This window comes from Trachurus trachurus (genome assembly GCF_905171665.1).
Source record: "Trachurus trachurus genome assembly, chromosome: 11".
NCBI classification, from domain to species: domain Eukaryota; kingdom Metazoa; phylum Chordata; class Actinopteri; order Carangiformes; family Carangidae; genus Trachurus; species Trachurus trachurus.
The window spans coordinates 15,111,397-15,132,037 of record NC_139904.1 but is presented as its reverse complement, the minus strand read 5'-3'; the positions used below and the strand labels follow the sequence as shown (position 1 = coordinate 15,132,037).

Sequence of the window (20,641 nt, the reverse complement as noted above, 5' to 3'; positions counted from 1 at the left end):
TGTCAGAGTGCATCTATCTGCCTCCATCCCTCCACACATGTCTTGTTGTGTGCGCCAGCCCAGTCGCCACCTTTGGCCTCCTCTACCTTCATGATGCAGTCTGTGACCGCTGACTGACCCCCCCCCCCCCAGTCCTGAGCTCTAATCCAGGATTACTCTGTCTTGGTTTGAACTGCTCTATGCTGCTGCCTTTCACAGCTTCACATCTCACTTAAAGCCATGCACATAAACACAGGTAATGCTCACATAAAAACCCTTTAGCACCGCTGCTCACACACACAGACACATTAGTCTCATCGGGAGGCATTCAGAGTCACAATGGTGGATACAGTCCACTGCTGAGACACTGTGTCTTACATCAGCAACATAAGCTCAGCCCAGGTGCCGGGCGTACTGCAGGGGAGGACGAGGCCTCACATTGTGGGGCTTTTGAGGGAAATGGCTCCTAAATATAGCATGTTAACAAAACACTCCACCCCTACAGTAAGATGAGCTCTGGCAGAAATGCTATATCAACTCTGGCCAACTCTGGCCTCCACACTCACAGTGGAGCCAGTTTACACACATTTGTTTTTTTGGCCAAGAGCATAACCACTAGTAAGAGAGCTACCAAACGCAGTGGGGATGTCACTGTGTCTTTTTTTCTACCAAAATAAGTGGCCCGACTTCTTCTTTGTTCAGATGAGGGCTACACAGACAGAGCTAATAATTTTCCAGCATTGTTTGATCCAGCCACATTTGAGGTATGGACGGCTCCAGCAGTAACCGCTTCGCAATTTCGCAATACTATGAAGGATTTTCAAGAAACATGCAGGGATCAGTGAGCAAATATAAAGCAATATTTGAGAGAACCACTTGCTGTGCCATATGGCAAAGTATGAAAACGTCTTTTTGCCAAAACACACAGTAACTGGATCTAACTGATTTCACCCTTGGCCAGATTCACAGCAGCAATGCTAAGCCATAAAGCTCAGATCAGATATCAGCCAATCATATTCGGCCACAGGATTCTTGTTACAAGTGCATCTGAACTATTTTTGGAAAATGAATTTGGTGACTCTGATAACCTTACACAATGTCACATTCATTTCAGTCAAAAGATTTTATGTGCTCATCAAACTAAAAACAAAACGTACCAAGCAGCATTTATGATTTAGGATTCAATGAACAAATATATGCAAATAATTCCCCACTTCTACTGTTTCTGGTTACTACATTAGTTTAACAGATTGCGTCATAGTTTAATTCAACCAGTGGGACTTACCCATCTCTCTCCTCTCTGATGATGTTGAGCGATCCTTCCTCATCGGCCGGTCCATGCGGGAAAAACTGGAGCTCTCTGGTACGACATCCGTCTTCCTGCTTCTGCTCCCCTTCAGCGTTGTGCGGGTGAGAGCAGAGGCAAACAGGTTTGTAAGGTTTGGAGAATCGTGCGCTCCGGGCTCTACGTCGTCCGTGGGGGTGAGGGGCTCCTCATCCTCGCTGTCCGAGCAGCCTGCTGGGTCCTCTGCCCGTCCGTCTGAGAAGGGACCCTGGCCGGGCGCCACGTGGCCCCGTGAGAGCTTGGAGTAGTCTGCTTCCGAGCTGCTGCCCATCCTGAACCAGGACTCGACCGGGTGGTGGCCTTTTGAGCTGCTGCCCAGCGCGAGTCTGGAGGGCCCTAGACAGGACATGGAGCTGTCTTTGCGCTTGTACCTTTCTGCAGATGAGGATGAGGAAGAGGAAGGGGAGTTGGCAGAGGTGGTAGCAGCTTGTTTGCTGCCGCTGGTGCTGGAGGCGTCTCGTCCGAAGCGGCATCGTTGTAGAGACTCTGCCATTCCTAAACTGCCGACTCGCTCTCCTTTCCCTGACGCTCCGCCGCCGTCAGACATCCCTGCGTTAGCCCGGCTCCCTGATCCGCTCCTCGCCGCTTCCTCCCTGTCGTCCTCGGCGCAGCGCTCTCTGTGTTTGTGTCTGTGTTTGTGTTTGTGGTGCCAGTTGAAGGAAAGCTCGGAGGACATGGGTGGGAACAGGACAGGGGACCTCCCTCCTCCCAGGAACTCCTGCCGGAGCAGCTTGTGTTTTTTCTTGTGAAACTTGGAGGGGTTCAGCAGGAGATGCGAAGGGTGGTGATGGTGCATGTAGGATGTCGGCGGAGGCGGGGGGAAGGAGGGCGAGTGGTGAGAGTGGTGGGCCGGGGCTGTGTGCGGCGACTGGTGATGAGGGTGGGGATACAGAGCGCTGGCTGCAGGATAACCTCTGTAATAGCCCAATCCCAGCGGCCCGGAGGAGTACGGGACGCTGTAGGAGGGGTGGTAGAAGCCTCCGCTGGAGAGGGGGAACCCGAGCCCCGGGACAAAGGGAACCTCGGACATGGACTCCCTCAGTTTGGGAGGCCGCCCGCGCTTCTTCTTCATGTCTGGTTTACGAACATAGTGCAATGGGTCACAGGAGTACGCAGGGTGAGAGTAGAAGCTGCCAAAATTAACCCTGAAGATCGTGGGCAGGAGGTCCCTGTGGACATAATGGTGCGGAGGAGGGCCGCCGCTGCCACTACTCGTGCCTCCGATGCCTCCGCTGCCGCCGGCCCTGCTCCCCACGCCCGGCACTCTGCTCGTCCCTGCCGCGATGCCGATCCCGCTGCCGAGCCGGTGCCCCGTTGTGCGATGTGCTATCCGTATTTCGCTCAGCCTCACGACAATCTCGTCCAGTTCGGCGAGAAAGTCCGGGTCGTGCCGGCGTGAACGCAGCTGCAGGTACTTCTTCTTGCGTTTCCTCTTCTGTCTCTTTAGCTTGTCGTAGCCGGGGCAACCGTGGCTGCGGCGTTTACACTTGTGCTTGTGTTTCTCCTTGTGTCCCAGTAAGGAGGAGGCGGGAGCCGCCGGGTGAGGTCTCCGGGGATCGGGCGACGACCTTGCCCCGTGGGGCGAGGGAGAGGGCGAGGGATGCTCCATGAGCATGGCGGAGTGTCGCCGCCTGCCTCTGGAATTAAGCCCCACCCCCGGACCCATCGCTGACCCAATGACCCCTGGCATTAACAATCCACTGCCCATCCCCGGTGGCATCCCGATCCCACCCAAGCCGCCCGCCCCTCCGGCTTTCTCGCCGCGGTCGGACGTGCTGTTGTTGTCTGTTCCTATCCCGCTGTCACTGGGCACCGTCTCCTCGCTGTGTGACTCGCTGACCGGTGACGGTGTGGCCTCCTTTAGCTCGCTGAGGGGGGCCGGCGAGGTCGGGTGGAGCGGCCGGGGAGGTGAGAGCTTATGATAATGGTAGTGCTGCCTGTAATGGTGGTGGTGATGATGGTAACCGCGGCAAGACTTCTTCTGGGAAGCTGCCGCGGCCATTGACGAGCCCAGCCCCGGGTTGCGAGGGTTTGGGGCCGAGAAGGTCGGGGGAGGGAAGGAGAACGTGCTGTGGCCGTGGTGGGAGTTGGAATAGTGAGCGTGACCTGCAAAGTGCACGGAGCCCGGTTCCACGAAGCTGGCGTCACTGATGGGACTGTGGCCTCCGCTGGACTGCGAGAGGGAGGGGGAGGGAAAGACCTCTGAGCCGGAGAGCTGGTGCTGCTGCGACTGCGACTGATGGTGATGTAGAGGAGACGTGGTGTTTGGGGAGAGGAAGGGCTCCGGCGGTGGCGTCGTAGCCGTGGCGTTACTCACTGCTTTTGGTTTACGGCCTCTCCTTTTGCCCATGTATATTGTGCCCTTTTTACTGACGTTAATTTGCGGCCCGAGTTTCCCCCCAAAAGAAGCAGCCAGGGACGACAGTGATTGGGTAGCAGCTTCCACAGAGCCGACCACCCCGCTGGTAGTGCCTTTAGGGGTCTCCTCTGGTCTTGGGCCCAACAGGATTTGACTGAGAATACGCTTCCTTTTCACGCTTTTCATTTTATTGATCTTCCCTATTATCGTCTTCATGATGAGCTGCCCGTTTCCTTTGCTGCGGAACCGTTTGTCTCCCATGTCTCCTGACTCTGGAGCCAACGTGGGAGGCTGACCCTCTTGGGGTAGGGTGGGGGGAAGGCGCTTAGGACGTCCACGTTTTCTAGGCATAGGTTTAGGGGGGTTCAAATCCACCTCTGGGTGAAGAACAGGGGGGTCCTGCTCTTCTTTGGACTTGAGTAAAGATGAAAAGACCTTGGAGGGGGCCAGTTTGTTCGGTGGGTGCCCATGGGCCAGGGCGTCAAGCCTCGGCATTTTGGACTTTGGCCTCCCTCTTTTCTTAGGCTGGGGTGCAAAGAGTTGTGACACTTGGCTCTGTGGCACAGGATTTGGTTTGACCTTATTTGGGTTGGGAGGCCTGCCCACGGGTCTTTTAACTGGTGGCAATGGCGTTTCAAAGCTTAAAGGTAAAGGCATGGTGGCTTTGCTCTGCTCGAAGGGGTTGTCCTGGTCTGCTCTCTGACTCTGCGTCTTGTTCAGAATGCGGGTCCAACGGGGTTTCCTCCCCCGCCGTTTCTTAAAGGGTTTGCAGTCCTGCTCTGCGGGAGAGTCAATAGATGAATCGGGGGAATCATCTCTAAGAGGCGTCTGTGGGCTATCATCATCATCTGGCTCCAGTGGAGAAGGTGCCCTTTGTCTGACAGGCTCTGGGGGACTGATGGTCCGACCAGGTCGGCTACTATCCCGGTTGGGACTGCGCTTACTCGGACTAGAGCTCTTCCCCCTCTCCACTCGCAGTGACTGATTATTAACCCCCTTGTCTTTCCCTTCTGGCTTTCCTGTTCCTGTTGTGGGAGGGCACTTGGTTAAGTCTCTGGGGCTGTCCCTGTCCTGCTCTCGCTCACTCGCACTGCTTTCCTCCGCTAGGGCAGGGCTCTCACGTGCGTGGTGTCCTTGTGAGGGAGCGGGAGAGCCCAGGTGACTCACTGCGCTCACTGTTCTCTGCTCAGCTGAGGTGGTGGATGAGGAAGAAATGGGACAAGATGGTAAAGATGTGTTGTGAGGCTGGCAGTGAGCAGGACGTGACTGTTGCTTAGAAATGCTACTGTTGCTGTTGTCGCTGCTGCAGTCCTTTGACAGGCGGCTGTTGTTGTAGGTCAGCGCCGGGCTGCTGCTGCGACTACTGCTGTTGCTGCTGCTCATGTTCATGCTGTTGCTGATGTTGTTACCGCTGCTACTTGATTTCCCGGCCCCATCCATGTCCTCCTTCCGCAGTGGCGCCAGGCTGGGTGAATTTTCCATAACGCTGTCTTTGTTCCTAGAACCGTAGGGCCGACCGGGTGGTCGCGACACAGGGGGGGGTGGAGAAAGGTGGACCATTCTTGAGTAGGTGTTCCTATTGGCCATCGCCCTGTCACGCTGCTTGGCTGTAGGGGCCATAAAGCCTGAGCTCGGGAGAGGAGGAGCAGGGTCGCTCTTTGAGGGTTTGGCTGGCTTTGGGGTCTTTGACGGCGGGCACGTCGCTATGAGTTGAGCCAATTTCTCGGTGACTGTGGGAGCTCCCCAGTTTTGGACACCCTTCTCCTTGTCTCTCTGGCTGTCAGTGCTGTAGGCGTATTGTGGTGGTTTAACACCTTCAAAGCCGGGGTCTTTTGATGCAGGTAGCGGTGGAGAGGGCGAGGATGTCCGGGGGTTGAGCTGCGGAGTCTGCGCTTTCTTCACGGAGGGATGCGTTTTACTGTCTGGTGGAGGGCGGTGAAGGTTAAGGGGTCTCTCAGATGTGCTGCTGGCTGCTTTTGAGTCTGGCTTTGTATCAGACTTGCAATCCAACTTTGGTGGACCCTGGAGAGACACAACACAACAAGATGGCAAAAAGTTAATTAAAATAAATAGGTGTATGACATTGAAGAGACACTGTGAAAATTAAATGTAATATAAAGTTTTGTGCTGACATTTAATGACACATTTGAGAGAAATATGTCAGAATTAAGAAACACCTTTGGTGCTAATAGTGCTGAACATCTGGCCGCAGACGCCCACAGCCACAATTACAAACTATCAATCAACAATAGCTTTCTTAACCCCCGTTACAAATCAGTTCATTGCTAAGTTTTTCTGTCAGAGCTGCTTCCTGGGCATGCCCAGGGGGGGAAGTTACACTCAACTCACTAACACTTATCAGGGTCAGATTGGGGACAGAGAGGGAGAGCTTGAGAGAAGGGTCATGCAGGGGAGGGGGTGGAGAGGACGTGGCCAGGCAGAGACAGAGGATAGACGACACAGACGGAGGAGGGGAGACCGGAGGGGGCGGTGAGCGATGAATAGAGACGGGCCGACAGAGAACACAAAGAACACTAAAGAAAAAGTTATGCTCTGCTCTTTATCTGTGCAATAACACGGTGATTACTACGGTAACCTTGCTGTGGATCACTGACCAACTGATTAACATTTTAAGGAAGTAAGGCAAATAAACACAAGTATGTAAATAGATGTAATGCACTGGTGAACATGCCGTTTGTCAATACTGAATGTTTACTTTTGACACAGTGTAAATCTCTGAAGCAAAGTAAAGTATGCATATTGACTCTTGTTCTCCCTCCTCACCCGTTTTGCTGGAGCGCTCCCGTTCACTTGCGAGGGCGACAGGCTGGTAGTGCTGGTGGGAGGAGGCGCCGGAGGAGGTGGCGTCGGGGCTTTAGCAGAGGGGGTTGATGAAGATGATTGGGCTTGTCTGCTGCTGACACTCGGGCTCTTCTCCTTCTCCTTCTCCCTGCCGTGCAACGGGGTCTGGCTCTGGCCGCCCGGCCCGTCGCCTGCGGCCACGGCGCGGTTGCCACGAGCGCCGCCTCCTCCTCGCCCCGTATGCCTCACAGTGGCCCTGAACGCCGGTCGACACACGTAGTTCTCCAGGATCTTAGGCGGCTTCTTCATGCGTTTCGCTTGAAGGCCGATCTTAAGCTTGACGTTGCCCTCCGACAGGCTGCTCTCTTTGATGGAGAAATGGGACTGGTCACCGCCGGCGCCTCCCGGACCACCCGCGCCCGCCCCTCCATTACCAGCTGAAGCGGTGGCAGCTCCCTCCTTCTCTCTGTCTCTCTTCTTATCCTCCTCGTCTTCTTTCTTTCCGCCTCCTCCCTCCTTCTCTCGCTCCCCTGAGGGAGTACCTGAGAGAAGAGGGGGAGGAGTCGCAGTTCCCCCCTGAATTTTCTGATCCATTGCAAACTTCGGAGGTGTGTAAGTTTACTGGGGAGGGTCGTAGTGGACACCGGGCAGATTTTTTTGTCAGGGGGATGGGATGGGGGTGAAGGGGGGGAAAAGGGGGGAGGGGGGGTAAAGGTGAGGGTGACGCTCTCCTTGTTTCGAGGCGGCTTCTCTCCCTTCCTTGGCTGTCCAGCCCTCTTTCTCCGTCCTTCAACTGCAGTGGTAAAGACAGGTAGAGCGGAGGAGAGAGGAGGAGAGGGAGGAGGATGGAGGAGACAAAAACAAATCCACATTAGTCACTGCAACACAGAACATCAATTGGATACTGACAGTTTTAAACAGTGCCCTACAACTGAGGAGTATAAAAAAAGTATTATAATGGATGATGGTGCAAAGCAGATGGAGGGCAACGTTTTTTATCATCTATTTGGTTAGAGGTTGTCCTTCATCCTGTCTGGGTGACTTTTTTATGGTGTGTCCGTTCTCACAGCCTACAACAATCTGTGACCCATTTACCCAGCCAAGGATCTTTCTACCTGAGAAATGTAACCTCAGGCTTTAAGTCCTCTAAATTGTCGACCTGAGAACTACAAAGCATCCAAAGTCAATCGTTAATCCCAGAGTGCTGCCACAACATCCTTCGGAGGTGTGACAAGATAAGATGCCAAATGAGCAATCCCTTAAGTTCGCTCATTAGCCGCGGTGAATACGTGCCGGTGATAGTGGTATCCTGCTCATACTCTGTTAGCACAGAGCAGCATGTTTCTTAATTGTGCTCCTTAGAGGACAGCCCGATTCAATGAAGTTGTCTACAGCTCCCCGTGGCCACTGAGTGATTTAATGTGGATTCGCCCCCAAGCAGGTGCTTTCTCTGGGTGAAGTCATTTGGAGGCAACTCAGAACTGTGACCTCAGCACATTTGGCCCTCTGGGACTAGACAGAGGATACAGCCGCCTTTCCCAGCCTTCGCCAGGAGCAAATGAGAGTGAGTGATAGAGCGTCAATGTGCCGGCGGTTTCTCTGCACCCTACATTAGTGGAGAGCACTAAAGGAACCACTTAATGGAGCCTCAGGAAAGTCATACAAGGCGTCATCAGTACAGCAAGGCTTTAGCCAAAAAAAAAAAAAAGAAAGAAGTAATCGACCCTCGTCTTAGACCATGTTTGTTTTGGGTTATGTCTGTGGAAAACAGTAGTAGAGTTTTTTTTTGTTTTTTTTGTAGAACCACACAGTAAATGTAGCCAAATTTCTGGAGTCTGGCCTGTACTTCCCCCACGCCCTCTTTCTGTGTTTACTTCAATTACTCACTCCATTTCGCCTCAAAACTGCACTCCCCCTCACTACACATACCACACTCAAATCACACCTCCCTCTTTTCTTTAGCACTCCATCAATCTCCGGGGTTCTTTCACCGTTTTCTTAAAGCTTTTCCATCCTCTTCCTCCTCTGTTTCGCAAAACTTGGAAAGCAGCAGAACCAGCACACAAACTAAACACTGTCACTGTGTTTCGACTTTAATGAAAAACACATTTAAACCACCTCCAGCCCTGAAACTCTGCTCCCCGTGTTCTTCTTTACGCAGGACGACAAACGCTCCCCTCGTTCTTTTATACTAAGCGCTTGCAGTGATACTAGCTGCTTCCGCTGCCTGACAGCAGCTATGCCAAAAATAAGCCACTGTAGTACCAAACTCTGTGAGAGGCTACTGACACAAGTGTGGAGAAAAGCCTCCCGGAGAGTCAAAACATTCCTCTCACCTCTAACAAGCCAAGTCAGGTCACATTTACTGGCACTTGTTCTCCTGTAAATGATCTGATAAAAAGGCTGAATCCATTTCTGATGTGAGACTGATAAGCCTTCACACCAAAACATATCATTTTCACATTTAGCATCACGGTACTTTTACATACAACACAAAACGGTTAAGAGCAGGGCACGGTTGTTTCATCTTCTACAGTCATACTGCAAAACAAGAGAACAACAACATAACTGGGTTTAAAGACATATATTAGTCATATTGGTCATGCCCTGCTGTTGTTTGCTTTCCCTTTGAGAACAATTACAAAGCAGAAAGAAGGGGATCTAAAACAAGACCAAACACCATAAATTACAAAAAAAAAAAAAAAAAACCTACGAATAATCAATAATCAATATCAGGCTAAGAACCTAAAGAATGGCAGCACAGGCAGGAACGTAGTAAACAACTTCCCGCGCCCCCTCCCACTTCTTTCCTCCCCTTACTCCCTCCCTCCTTTCTCTCCCTCCTCACTTTTGCACACGTTGTTCATAACTGCTGATTTCCCTTTGGCCATAGCAATAGTATCCAACCCACCCACCCCCACCCCCACATCATTCACATGAGGGCTGGCGTCTGCCCTCAGAGCTCGGTGTCATTTCCAGGGCTTTTTTACGCCATTGGTGCTTACACAGCGCGGTTCTCAAGGAGGGGGGAAAGCAGCCAAATTCCTTTACTACAACCATTAGTTTGTATCACCTAACAACGGAAGTAGTTAAACATAATTGTAACAGATTATGCCCTTGAATGAAAGGGGCGGTTTAAAAAAAAAAAAAAAAAAACCTCGGGGATAAGCGAGCTTCAATAAAGCGGACCTAAATGACAGGTGTCAGTCAGACCAGCCCCATGCATTGCAAACATCCTCAGTCCCGGCAAACAAAAATGTGTGAATTCATTTTTAAATTAATCACGCGTTCCCACGTTGTGCAAAAAAAAAGGAAAAAAACGTGGTTGACCAGCAAAGGGGCTGCTGAGCAACCCAAATAACGTTATCTGCTCTCGGTTTCCTGTACAGTCAACACTGCCCCTTCTAGCGAATAACTCATAAGCGTCAATTTTCGCTGCAAGTACTCATATTAACTCAACAGTCAATTCACTACTGTTTAGTCATACTCGTAATTACTGAGAGGAAATCCAGCCTCGGAGACATGGCTCTTGACAGACATTAGGTTTGACACTGCGTGCAGCACAGAAACAATTTCTGCAAGCATCTACTCGTGCGTCAACATTAACACTATTAAAATCTGCTGGAGAGAGGAGTTACCGATCTGATTCACTGAATCTACACTGTTATATCACCACAGACATCAACTATTCAAATGTATCAAAATCAATATTATTATAGTTCACTCACCTTTGTAATTGTCCAGAAGCGGTGTTCACATTATTTGGCTGTGTCCTCCCTTCGTGTGTATCAACGTGGTGGCCACATATTTTATCTTCCAAGTGCTGCATTGCCAAAAACCAAAACATGAAGAAAAAATGTCACATTTGGAGATCAAGCGTTGCTGCTTTTTCTAAAAAATAAAAAAAAATAAAAAAGATATACATCTATGGTATGAGCTGAAGAGAAACAGTCTATCAGTCAGTGTATCCAAGCTGCAATCGCGAAACAAATGTTTATACTGTTTACAGATGTGCTAAATATGTTATAACGAGGTGATGGCACTGACCGCAGCGACAAATCTCAATCAGAAATCAATGCACAGCTCCTGACCACGTACAAAACCCTCCAAAACACAAAGTTGCGATGGTGTAAGGTGAGAGCCAGCATGAAAATCACCCGACCCCCCCATAAAAATGTATTTTCATAATATCTATGATAATAACACACACGGTAAGAAAGGTAGGGAAGTAATGACCACTGTGTGGCTTAATTTAACCCACGCATTATGAGAGGTTTGTGTTTATTTTGTAACAAGCTAGTAGCTACCATCCGTCCAATAATAGCCTGTGCTACATTTTGTATCAATGGCACTGGCAGCGGCTAACTAGCCATCTATCAGCCCAGCAGCCTGTTTGAGGACGATTTAGGCAAATTCCGCCGTGCAAAAAGCTTAACATACACTGTATGTGGGCTGCAGATGTGTAGTAAGCGCCTTACAGCCTTTGTACAATTAGTGTAAACCGAGTGAATATGACAACAACCCCTGGACAAGTGATGCACATAATCTTACATCTCCGTCACATTCTCGTAGGCACTCGTGTTACTACATCTCAGCTACGACGGCTAACGATGCACTAGCAAATCAGCTAAACCAGAAAAATCTCCCAACGTTGACTCAAAGACAAAATGCACACAATTAAAAAAACGACCGAAATACAGGCGCGAAAACGCGGCGAGTTATATTCCAGTGGTGTAAAAAAAGATAATAACAGATGCAGCAGCGCCGTGTAGGTTATTAAAAAAAAAAAAAAAACACTAACTGTCAACAAAATGGCGGCTGCGTTGAATCAACAGAGACCCGAAATGGATCTCCCTCTATTTTCTTCTTCCACGGGTGCTATAATCCTTTTTTTTTCCTTACAGCGACTGGTATCCGTGATGTCTCCAGAGATGCTCTGAAATCCACTCCGACACGCCGTTAGCTGGGTCTGGATGTGTCAGCACGGGCCTCTCTCGTTAGTCGGGCCTCCATGTCTGCTCAGCCCGTATCGCTACTGTGTCAGTACAACACGGGCATTCTCGGTCCCAGGGAGGGAGGGAGGGAGAGGAGAGGAGGGAGGAGGACGAACCGAGGAGGGCGGAGGGGAGAGAGAGAGAGAGGAGGCGAGGAGACTGAGGAGGGGAGAGCAAATGTCGGTCGTACGCGGTTCCTGCGGTCTCTGGTCGTTGAAGGAAAAAAAACATGTCAGTTTCATAATTTTTTTTTTTCTTTTTCTCATAACTCTCGGTAGCCGTTGGAGGAGGCTCAGGTTGCGTCGCGCGCGGCTCGAAGGTGTGTGTTGGGTAGCAACAGTCAACTGTCAAACTGGTGGGTGACGACTGTCAACAGAACGTTCTAAACAGTTGCGACAGGAGAAGGCAACGGGAGAACCTTTGGCCTACAGATAAATAAATAAATAAATAAATCCTTCTGTTCCATAATAAGGATGTTGTTGGGATGCAGGGCTCCAGACTTTTCTTTTTTCTTTTTTTTCTAGGAGCACAGTGGCCTCCTAACTTAAACATTTAGGAGCCGGGCCGAAAATTTAGGGGCGCAAACCGTAAATTGACTTGCAAAGCAAATGTTCACTATATCTTTCTCATTATTCACCTTTTCATTCATGATCACACACATTGACAAAAAAAAACACACATTTACTGGGCGCACATGTGCAATTAGATTAAAAATTTTGCCCGCATATAGGGACAGTCTGGAGCCCTGTGATGCTGTGTTAGAGGAGCTGAAACTAATTGATGAGCATCCTCTCTAATCAACCAGATCATTGACGTTAAATTATAGCTTTAGCCTATTTATGTGCGAGACAGGTTGAAAAAAGAAAAGAAAAAAAAAACCTTGTCAGTTTTCCATGTGAATATTGCAAAACGTTGTTTTTGCTGGCTGTACTCATCCCTTCTTTTCACAGTGGTCCTCCAGGGATCCGTCCCTACAATGCAATTCCATTGGAAGTGATGTCAGACAAATCATCTGTCCTTGTTCAGTGCAAGAACATTTTCCAAAGTTTGTCCAAACACAACATCTATCTAGCTATCTTTAGTCTTTTCACAGTAGAGACCAATGTTTTTGTTTTTGTTTTTGAGTGTGTGTGGGTGGGGTGGGGGTGGGGGGGACTAGGTCATAGGTCAAAACAATATACAATCAACTCTTTAACCCCTGTTTTACAAATAAATGATTCATTCAATTGAAAAAGATCAATAGATTGATTGATAATTAATCAGCTGAGGAGTTAGTCACATCATTATTTAGGCTTGTATGTTATAGAGTATTAATAGTAAGAATAAATATTGCAATAACAGCCTAATGCAATTTTATTGCCTGAGTGTTACCTAATTCAGTTTGTTTGCACTATATCTATCTATCTATCTGTCTATCTATCTATCTATCTATCTATCTATCTATCTATCTATCTATCTATCTATCTATCTATTATATTCCTGTGTATTATCTGATATAGTGCTGTTTAATTAGATTATATGTAATTGAATTCCTGCTGAATTCAAGTAAAACTTCCTTTGGTGGACAAGTGTAATCTGTCAGTCAGCTCTCATAACAACTCACAGAAAAGCCTCACAAAATAAGCACTCAGGTCAGTCAAATAAGTGACTATTAAACACATGGTGGACACACACACAGCACCTGCTTCTGAATCATCGCTCATGATTAGGGAGATGAAATAAGGTGCACAGGATGAGGGTCACAGGGTTAGGCTTTAATAATAGCTTAATGTATAGCCAGAGCTGAATCAGGTTGGGCGTCAAAAAGGTCAACAAAAGACTGAGTTAAGAAACTGTCTTACCGAGAGCCTTAATGCAAAAAAAGTGCTACTTCATGACTCTGTGCATTCCCATCAGTTTTATCACCACTGGCTGCTCAGTGGTGATTAGTTCATGTGATGAAAATCAGTCATTCAGAAAACCACCAAGGAGAGCAGCGTAGTGAGAAGGGCACGTTGCCTCCACGACTTGTCGAGCACACTGCTGCGTCCTTTTGTGTGGCCTGTATCTTTAAAATGGTGAAGATGCTGCCGGAGAATATTAAAGGTCCTCATCAGCAGAGACGCAAGGGAAAGTTGAAGCTGCAGCCTTTGACTGTGATGCATATAATGTGTTTTATTAAAGCAGTCATTGAGAAGGGGAAAGGTCTGAGGCAAGCAGCGTGTCTCTCGAAAACAGTGAAGGAGGTAGAGCTGTTTTCCCCTTGTTTTATTTTTTTTGTTTTTTTCAGATGGTCTGCCTCTCTTGTTGCTCTGTCCTGACGGAGCGGTCCTGCGGGGGCTCTGATGTAGGTGGGAGGCTATTGTCAACACCGTCAAGGCTTTTGCGGCACACCGGGCAGGTGTCATGCTGTGATTGGAGAGGAAAATCCAGTCAGCAACATCAATTAATTCATTCATTCATTTATTCATTCATTCATTCATTCATTCATTCATTCATTCATTCATTCATTCATTCATTCATTCATTCACCCTTTATTTTAATTTACAGGGTAGCCTAGCAAAGGATACATTAAAAGTTCCCAGACACAAGAGTCAGGGAACACAAACACAAAAAAATCTAAGAAAACTGCCAAGAAATGAAACAACAATAAAACCCACAAAGCTTTAGGAATAAATAAATAAAAACTTCACACTTATTAAAATAAGGGTGTGTAGCTAAAACATGAACATCTGGAAGTAAAGTGCAATAAAATGAAAGATTTAAAATGCCCTGAGGTTAAAATTGAAAAAACATTTAGAGTGTTTTGGAAGTTGTTCCATGCTGCAGGTGCTCAATACGAAAAACTGGATTTCCAAGTTCACTAAAAAACAGTCGGCCATAACGGTTTGGTGAAACCCGGGTGAGCATTAGTCTAGCTTTAAGCAACAAAAAGGTTTCTGTGTTGTGTTGTTGACGCACTCCTCGAGTATGAATGTGAGACATACTGTTAAGACCTTGATGACAAATCCAGCAGACCTTCAACCCCCCAACCAACCGACCACAGCCACCTCTCGTTCTTACCAGCTCCAGCCAAGGCACTATACAGTGACTGTGGAAGTAATGGAGGCAGGGTAGTTTCCTAACAGATTCCCCTAATGAATACTCCTCCCTGCAAACTGGACACTCCAGTCTGCTGTCTGAAAAATAAGAGAAACAGAAAGTAACATTCATTACATTACAAATGTGTACGGCAGGTACATAAGCCACTGGTGTGTCACACTTTTGAAATGTAGTTCTTCAGGATGTAAGTCGTTGGTGGTGACAGACTGTATATGTACATTTTATATAGTAATGCTGTTTACAGATATCCTTTTTTAATGTTTATCTGATCCATCCTGTTTGCACTTTTGAGTTTGTTTGTTTGATTTTCGATTGAGTCAGATGTCAATATCATGATGTAGGATGAAGTGTGAAATACTGTTACAACTGTTCTTACTCTGAGTGCGTACGAATAAACTTTGTTTGTGAATTCTTTAAACCATGAGAGCTTTCTAAAAAATAAAAAATAAAAAAAGACTTGCAATGTATTACAGTAGATTCCTGCCAATACACAGTCCTAGCAGCTCTCTGTCATTTCCTATTGGCCCAGGCTAATGTGTGATTTAGCAGCAAAACATTAACCTTAGAGTGTATAAATGGTAAATTGTGCTTTTTCATGTCATTTTAGTGTATGAATAAAATGATTTAGATGGACAGACTGTGAGTGGTATAGCTTTATCTTTTAGCAGCTCTTTATTAATCAAGAGCAACAACTTCATGAACTTTGTAAGCTGCTTCCAGTTGAGACTGAATCCAGGCCAGAAAACATTTATCAATGACTAGAGTGTTCATGGGAATATGGCAGGAGGGAAGGAAGGATAAAACAGTTTGGAGGAAAGATGAAGAAAAAGAACGACAGTGAGGAAGAAAGACAAGAAAGGAAGAGGAATAAAAGGCCAAAAAGGAAACAAAGAAAGAAAGGAGGGAAGGAAGGAAAGTTGTTTGAATGAAAAGGAAGGTGAGAAGGAAAGCTAAGAGGGTAGAAAGACAGAAGCAGCAAATGAAAGGACAGGAGAAGAAACGATGAGGTAAAAGTGAAAGGAAAGATGAGGAAAGCGTTGACAGGAGAGGGACAGGAAAGACACAGGAATGGAAAGAAGGGTAAACAGGGGGAAGGGGCAAAAAAAGGAGTGGTATAAGAGAAAGGGAAAAGGAAAGGAAAGGAAAGAGGATAGTACACACCTTACTTTAAGTAGTAACACTGTGATATGAATCAAAGTCAAAAGCCAGATGTATCAAACTCTTCCAAGCTGCGTTTTACTGATGGTGTGAACCAGTGAACCATGAACCATGCTGGGATTCCCACCTGTCTGTTCCTGAGAGATACAAACTGTTGGCAGGGATGAGATCATATCCTTTTCTGCAGGTGGTGGACCTGAGCTCTCCAACTGTCCCAACAACTGGGTGAGTGGGTGAAGACATGAATAGTGTGGACATAGTGGAGAGAGAGAGCACAGACATGGACAGAGAAACAATAAACAAAAGAGTCTCATGGATGAAAGCATGTAAAATCTACAGTTTATAACTTATTGACACATAAGATTACATATTTCAAAGGGCTTTCGTAAAGAAAACGGTCAGTGGAATATGAGAAAATGGAAGAACAATACATCTTGGCTTAGCTATAATGTGACTACAGCTCCTACTGACCTCTGTGATAACAGCATCCAGACCTCCCTGACCCCACGCATAGTCTCCTGGGCTAGAGTACAACTGTAGCATACTGGATCTGAGGGAAAGGGAGAAAAAAAGAGAAGAGAGAGGCAGAGCAGTTGTTACAATAGGTTACATGAAAACAAAACTAAATGATGTGAATTAAGAGGTGTTTACAGTGCAGCTGGTGCAACACCAGGGTTTCCGCTGTTGGCAAACAGGCCGGCCAAGAACTGCTGCACGATCCTTGAAGGGGCAAAAACAGACAGCGGACACGTCTGCTTTAGTGTGCTTCCAAAACACATTCTTCATGGCTTCATGGTATAGTGAACACTTTCAACTCGTGCCTCGGCCTCATGTGTTTATTGATCTCTGGCGCACAGCAGATCACAGATGTTATGCAGCACGTATGTATTAAGTGAAATTATTACAGTTTCACAAATATAGTGCAACAACTGCATAACCATATAATTAACAGACCTGGAATTACACAATTAAATTTACTTCAAGATAAAAAAAAAATGTAATCTTTGATGATCTTTCACACACAACAGTCCCTGAAAAGTCAGCTGAAGGCCCTGGCCACACACACACTACACTGTGATAATGGTAATAAGCTTTCTCCCATGTGTGACAGTGTAGAGTTACTTGCAAACTGCGAACAGCCATCACTTTAGCTGGAATCCATTTTTATAAGACAGGCATTTGTAATGTCATTTCATTTGTGAGTACTGGATAACATGCCACACCAGTCTTTATATGTTGCGTGCTGTCAAATAAAACCTCAATCAAGTTTGATCATGTGTGAAAGTACTTGGTTGCTTGATAATTTATGATCTGATGATGTGACATTCTCCGCTAACATCAGCTCTGAGGATCTGACGGACACTGGATCTCAAAACTACATCACTGCTCCTCAGTGTTTTAGCATCATTTTACAAACCCACCCAACCAGCTCCACACCCTTCTTGCTTATTCAAGTGCTTTGTTGCCCAGTAACAACAATAACAACAAACACTAGGCCTATATTAATATCATATTCCATACTTTAAACAACACCTGATTTGAATATGATCCATCACCACAGTTTAGAAGTAAATAATACATACAGTACAGGCCAAAAGTTTGGACACACCTTCTCATTCAATGTGTTTCCTTTATTCTCACTGAAGGCACCAAAACTATGAATGAACACATGTGGAATTAACAAATAAAGTGTGAAATAACTAAAAACATGTCTTGTCTTCTTTGTCTTATCTTTCTTCTTTTCTTCTTCCTCTCCTTCTTGCTCCCCCTCCTCTATCTCTGACCCCTCCAATTCTAGTTTCTTCAAAGTAGCCACCCTTCGCTCTGATTACTGCTTTTTGCTCTTGGCATTCTCTTGATGAGCTTCAAGAGGTGAACCTGACCTGAACATGGTTTTCACTTCACATGTGTGCCTTGTCAGGGTTCATTAGTGGAATTTCAGTGAGAATCTACAATGTAAATAGTGATGAAAATAAAGGAAATGCATTGAGTGTGTCCAAACTTTTGGCCTGTACTGTAGATAATCTGTAATTTAGGTAAAGAGAATTTAAGTTGCTCTTAACCACAAAGTTGTTACACCCTAAACGTCATGCCCTCTTCTGTTTTAGTTGCATATTTTTCCTAGGTAGTAAGATTTTTTATTGACATGCTGCATGCATTATATAACTACATTGTAATTTGAAGTCTGTAATCCCAAGCATCAATGTAATGAAATGCAATGATGTGTATAAATCATAAAACATAGTTTGAAAGTTGTAGAATTCTATAGGCCTAGGTTTTTAGGCACTATGAGAAATATAGCAAAATATTTTTTGTGCAAAATTTAGCTGTTTATGTATGTAAACTGCAAGTTTGTCCTCTTTGTTAAACAAATAACGCTAAATATGTGAATGACTAATGTGGTAAACGTCTTTTTACATTCTCAGAGGTCAGCACACACTGGTCTGTGTTTCTGTGTACCGTGTCCACACACCCTTCCACAGCAGGCCGCTGCTCAGGTCTGGACGACGGCTCCTGCTCAGGCCGGGAGGAGGACTCTGGTTCTCTGGCCTCGGCAGCGACCGGTGACTCTGGAGGAGACTGGCTCTGACTCGTCGATATCTGCTCGCTGTCGTCCGACTGGGACTCTGAGGAGGGCGGATGCGACAGCAGCGCAGAGCGTTCCATAAACAGCAGCTGCCATAACTTGGAGAGAGAGCAGAGAGGCGACGTGTCAAACAAATCCTTAGAGAAAGAGGAGTGTTGTTATTAAAATGCCATTCGTGAGGACATACCTCTGGAAACAAAGAGTTTGAATCTTCACTCGATGCCGATGTGCTGCTCTGCAGGAGACTGGAGAGCAGAGCAAAAATCTGTTTTATATCAGCAGTGTAAAATGAAAAACACCACTTTCACTGGCCTGACACTGATATCTGTCAAATAAAAAGCTCGTATTTTCAAAATTCCAACTTCTCAGGCTTGTCTCATTGTGCTTTTTAATCCATGCTTTGAGACATCCGTGTAAACCACAGAGGTTTCTCACTCTATAAAAACAACAGACAATTTAAAGCTGTACCTGGAGTCTTCTGCCACCTCCTCTATGAAGCCAGAGTCACATCTGGGGCAGACGAAGTCCTTAAAGACAAATAAATATATATTTATATAGACTATATTGCCAAAAGTAGTAAAACTTCCAAAACTATGGCCATCAATCATCTGCTGTAACCACCTCTGAGACATTTGTCAAAACTTTGGCACCTGGCCATTGAGATCATTCAGCCACAGGAGCAGTGAATGAGTGAAAATACAGTTATGTGCAAAAAAAGGTTTCCAATCTGAATAAAACCAGTTAAATGACAGATAGTATATCAATTCTTTGAAGCGCTGTATTGATGGTACTGAAGTTACAGAAGTTTTGTGTTTCTCTATCTAATCCTTCAACCGACTGTGATTCCTCTGTTCATAATAGATAAGAAATATTATTGAGGTGATGATGTAATAGGAGCACTGTTTACAAATTTAATTTCTTAATGTTTATCTGTTTTTTCCTTTTGAGTATTTTACTAATAGGACAGATGTTTATTCCTTACTGTGGAGTAGGATGTTATAGGAACTGTTGACTCAAGGTGCATACAAATAAACTGCATTTGTTTGTGCGTTCTTCATACTATGTGACTTTGCCAAAAAAGTATATATGCAAATTTGCAAACACAGTATATCTTTATTACCTTTTTGTTGGCTTTAACTATGTACATTGTGAGAGGATTTACATTTATCATCTCATGTCTCATGTGCATGTATTTTATGTAAAATCTTCATCTTTCAGTTAATTGTAGTTAAGTAATATCCACCACTGATCCCTGTCAGCTAAAGGAGATGCCAAACCAATTATAATACATCAATAAATAATGAAGACAAAAATATTGATCTCCACAAATATCTGCATGTGTGGTGCGCATTAATCCCATGTCTCTCTCTCTCTCTCTTTCTTACGTGTGTACTATGGTCGGTTATATCGCCGCAACATCCGTGCGTAATTGTGCGTAAAGAGCGCAACAAGAGCTCCCCCAGCTGAAGCTCCTAGTCCTAGTGAGCGCTCCCTACGTCTGCAGCTGCTGCACACGAACCTACAGCAAAATAAACATGAGCCGATCGGTTCCGCGCTGAAAACTGAGCTGTCTACGGAGACAAACACAGTCAGGGGGACCAAACAAATCGGGACTCCAGGCTACATGCAACTATTTGTGGCTCTGGGGCATGTGACGGTGTCTGGCGCTCTGTGTTGGGCGCTGCTGGTGCATGTGTTGACACCACCCAACCAGCCCCTCTCACGTCTCTCACACGCGGCTGACAGTAGACAACTGGACCCAGCCTCAGAGCCTCAGAGCCAGCAGTGGTGCTTCTAAATATGGCAACGTGAGTCGCCAGATTTCACTCCCCCCCCTCTCTCTGTCTCTCTCTGTCTCTCTCTAATGGAAGATTTTGGTGAAGGTTTTCTGAGCGCACATTAAAAATATAACACCACCGGACTGCCACGCGTGTGCTTTCGCGGTCCATTGAAATACAATAATATGAATTGAAAAAAGTGGGTATTAAAATAAAATAAAATAGAAATCAATCTTTGCGTTTTTAAAAAGGAAAACTAATAATCGTAATCCCTCCCTCCCTCTCTCTCTCTCTCTTTCTCAATGGGCGCGTCCATGATTCCCAGGCCAGCACGTGTGCAATGAAAACAAACACTGTTATTAAAAAAAAAAAAAAAAAAAAAAAAAGTGACTCACCGGGAGTTTAGGGTTTGTTTCACATTTACAGCAGTGACAGAAAAACCGGTGTTGTGGTTCCTCCGCAGCCTCCGCCATCTTCACGGTGCAGCGCAGCGCCTGACGTCGCAGTGGCAGCCCATGAACGTCTCACACGGTTTGTCCCGAGGATCTGACAATGTCT

General features: G+C 46.4%; 2 protein-coding genes across 4 annotated transcripts in view; both read right to left on the bottom strand.

Moving 5' to 3' along the window:
* ash1l (ash1 (absent, small, or homeotic)-like) overlaps nucleotides 1-11,555 on the bottom strand; it is a 32,201-nt gene extending 20,646 nt beyond the window's left edge. For both annotated transcript variants that reach the window (XM_083981890.1, XM_083981891.1), the window contains exons 1-4: nucleotides 11,388-11,555; nucleotides 10,214-10,308; nucleotides 6,468-7,278; nucleotides 1,265-5,705 (exon numbers count right to left, since the gene is read on the bottom strand). In XM_083981890.1, coding sequence (XP_083838016.1) covers nucleotides 1,265-5,705; nucleotides 6,468-7,079 — 5,053 coding nt within the window. In that variant the 5' untranslated portion in view covers nucleotides 7,080-7,278; nucleotides 10,214-10,308; nucleotides 11,388-11,555. The remainder of the gene's footprint in view (nucleotides 1-1,264; nucleotides 5,706-6,467; nucleotides 7,279-10,213; nucleotides 10,309-11,387) is intronic.
* A 2,133-nt stretch (nucleotides 11,556-13,688) lies between these two features.
* On the bottom strand, nucleotides 13,689-20,641 carry rnf115b (ring finger protein 115b). 2 transcript variants are annotated; one of them, XM_083981774.1, is made up of 9 exons: nucleotides 20,479-20,641; nucleotides 18,774-18,832; nucleotides 18,493-18,550; nucleotides 18,192-18,403; nucleotides 16,370-16,438; nucleotides 16,190-16,268; nucleotides 15,846-15,939; nucleotides 14,522-14,637; nucleotides 13,689-13,867 (listed from the first exon to the last, which is right to left on the bottom strand). In XM_083981774.1, exons 1-9 carry the CDS (start codon nucleotides 20,554-20,556, stop codon nucleotides 13,745-13,747), a joined length of 888 nt encoding a protein of 295 aa, XP_083837900.1. In that variant the 5' UTR covers nucleotides 20,557-20,641; the 3' UTR covers nucleotides 13,689-13,744. The 2 variants fall into 2 exon arrangements, with proteins under 2 accessions (XP_083837900.1, XP_083837901.1); XM_083981775.1 differs by lacking the exon at nucleotides 16,370-16,438.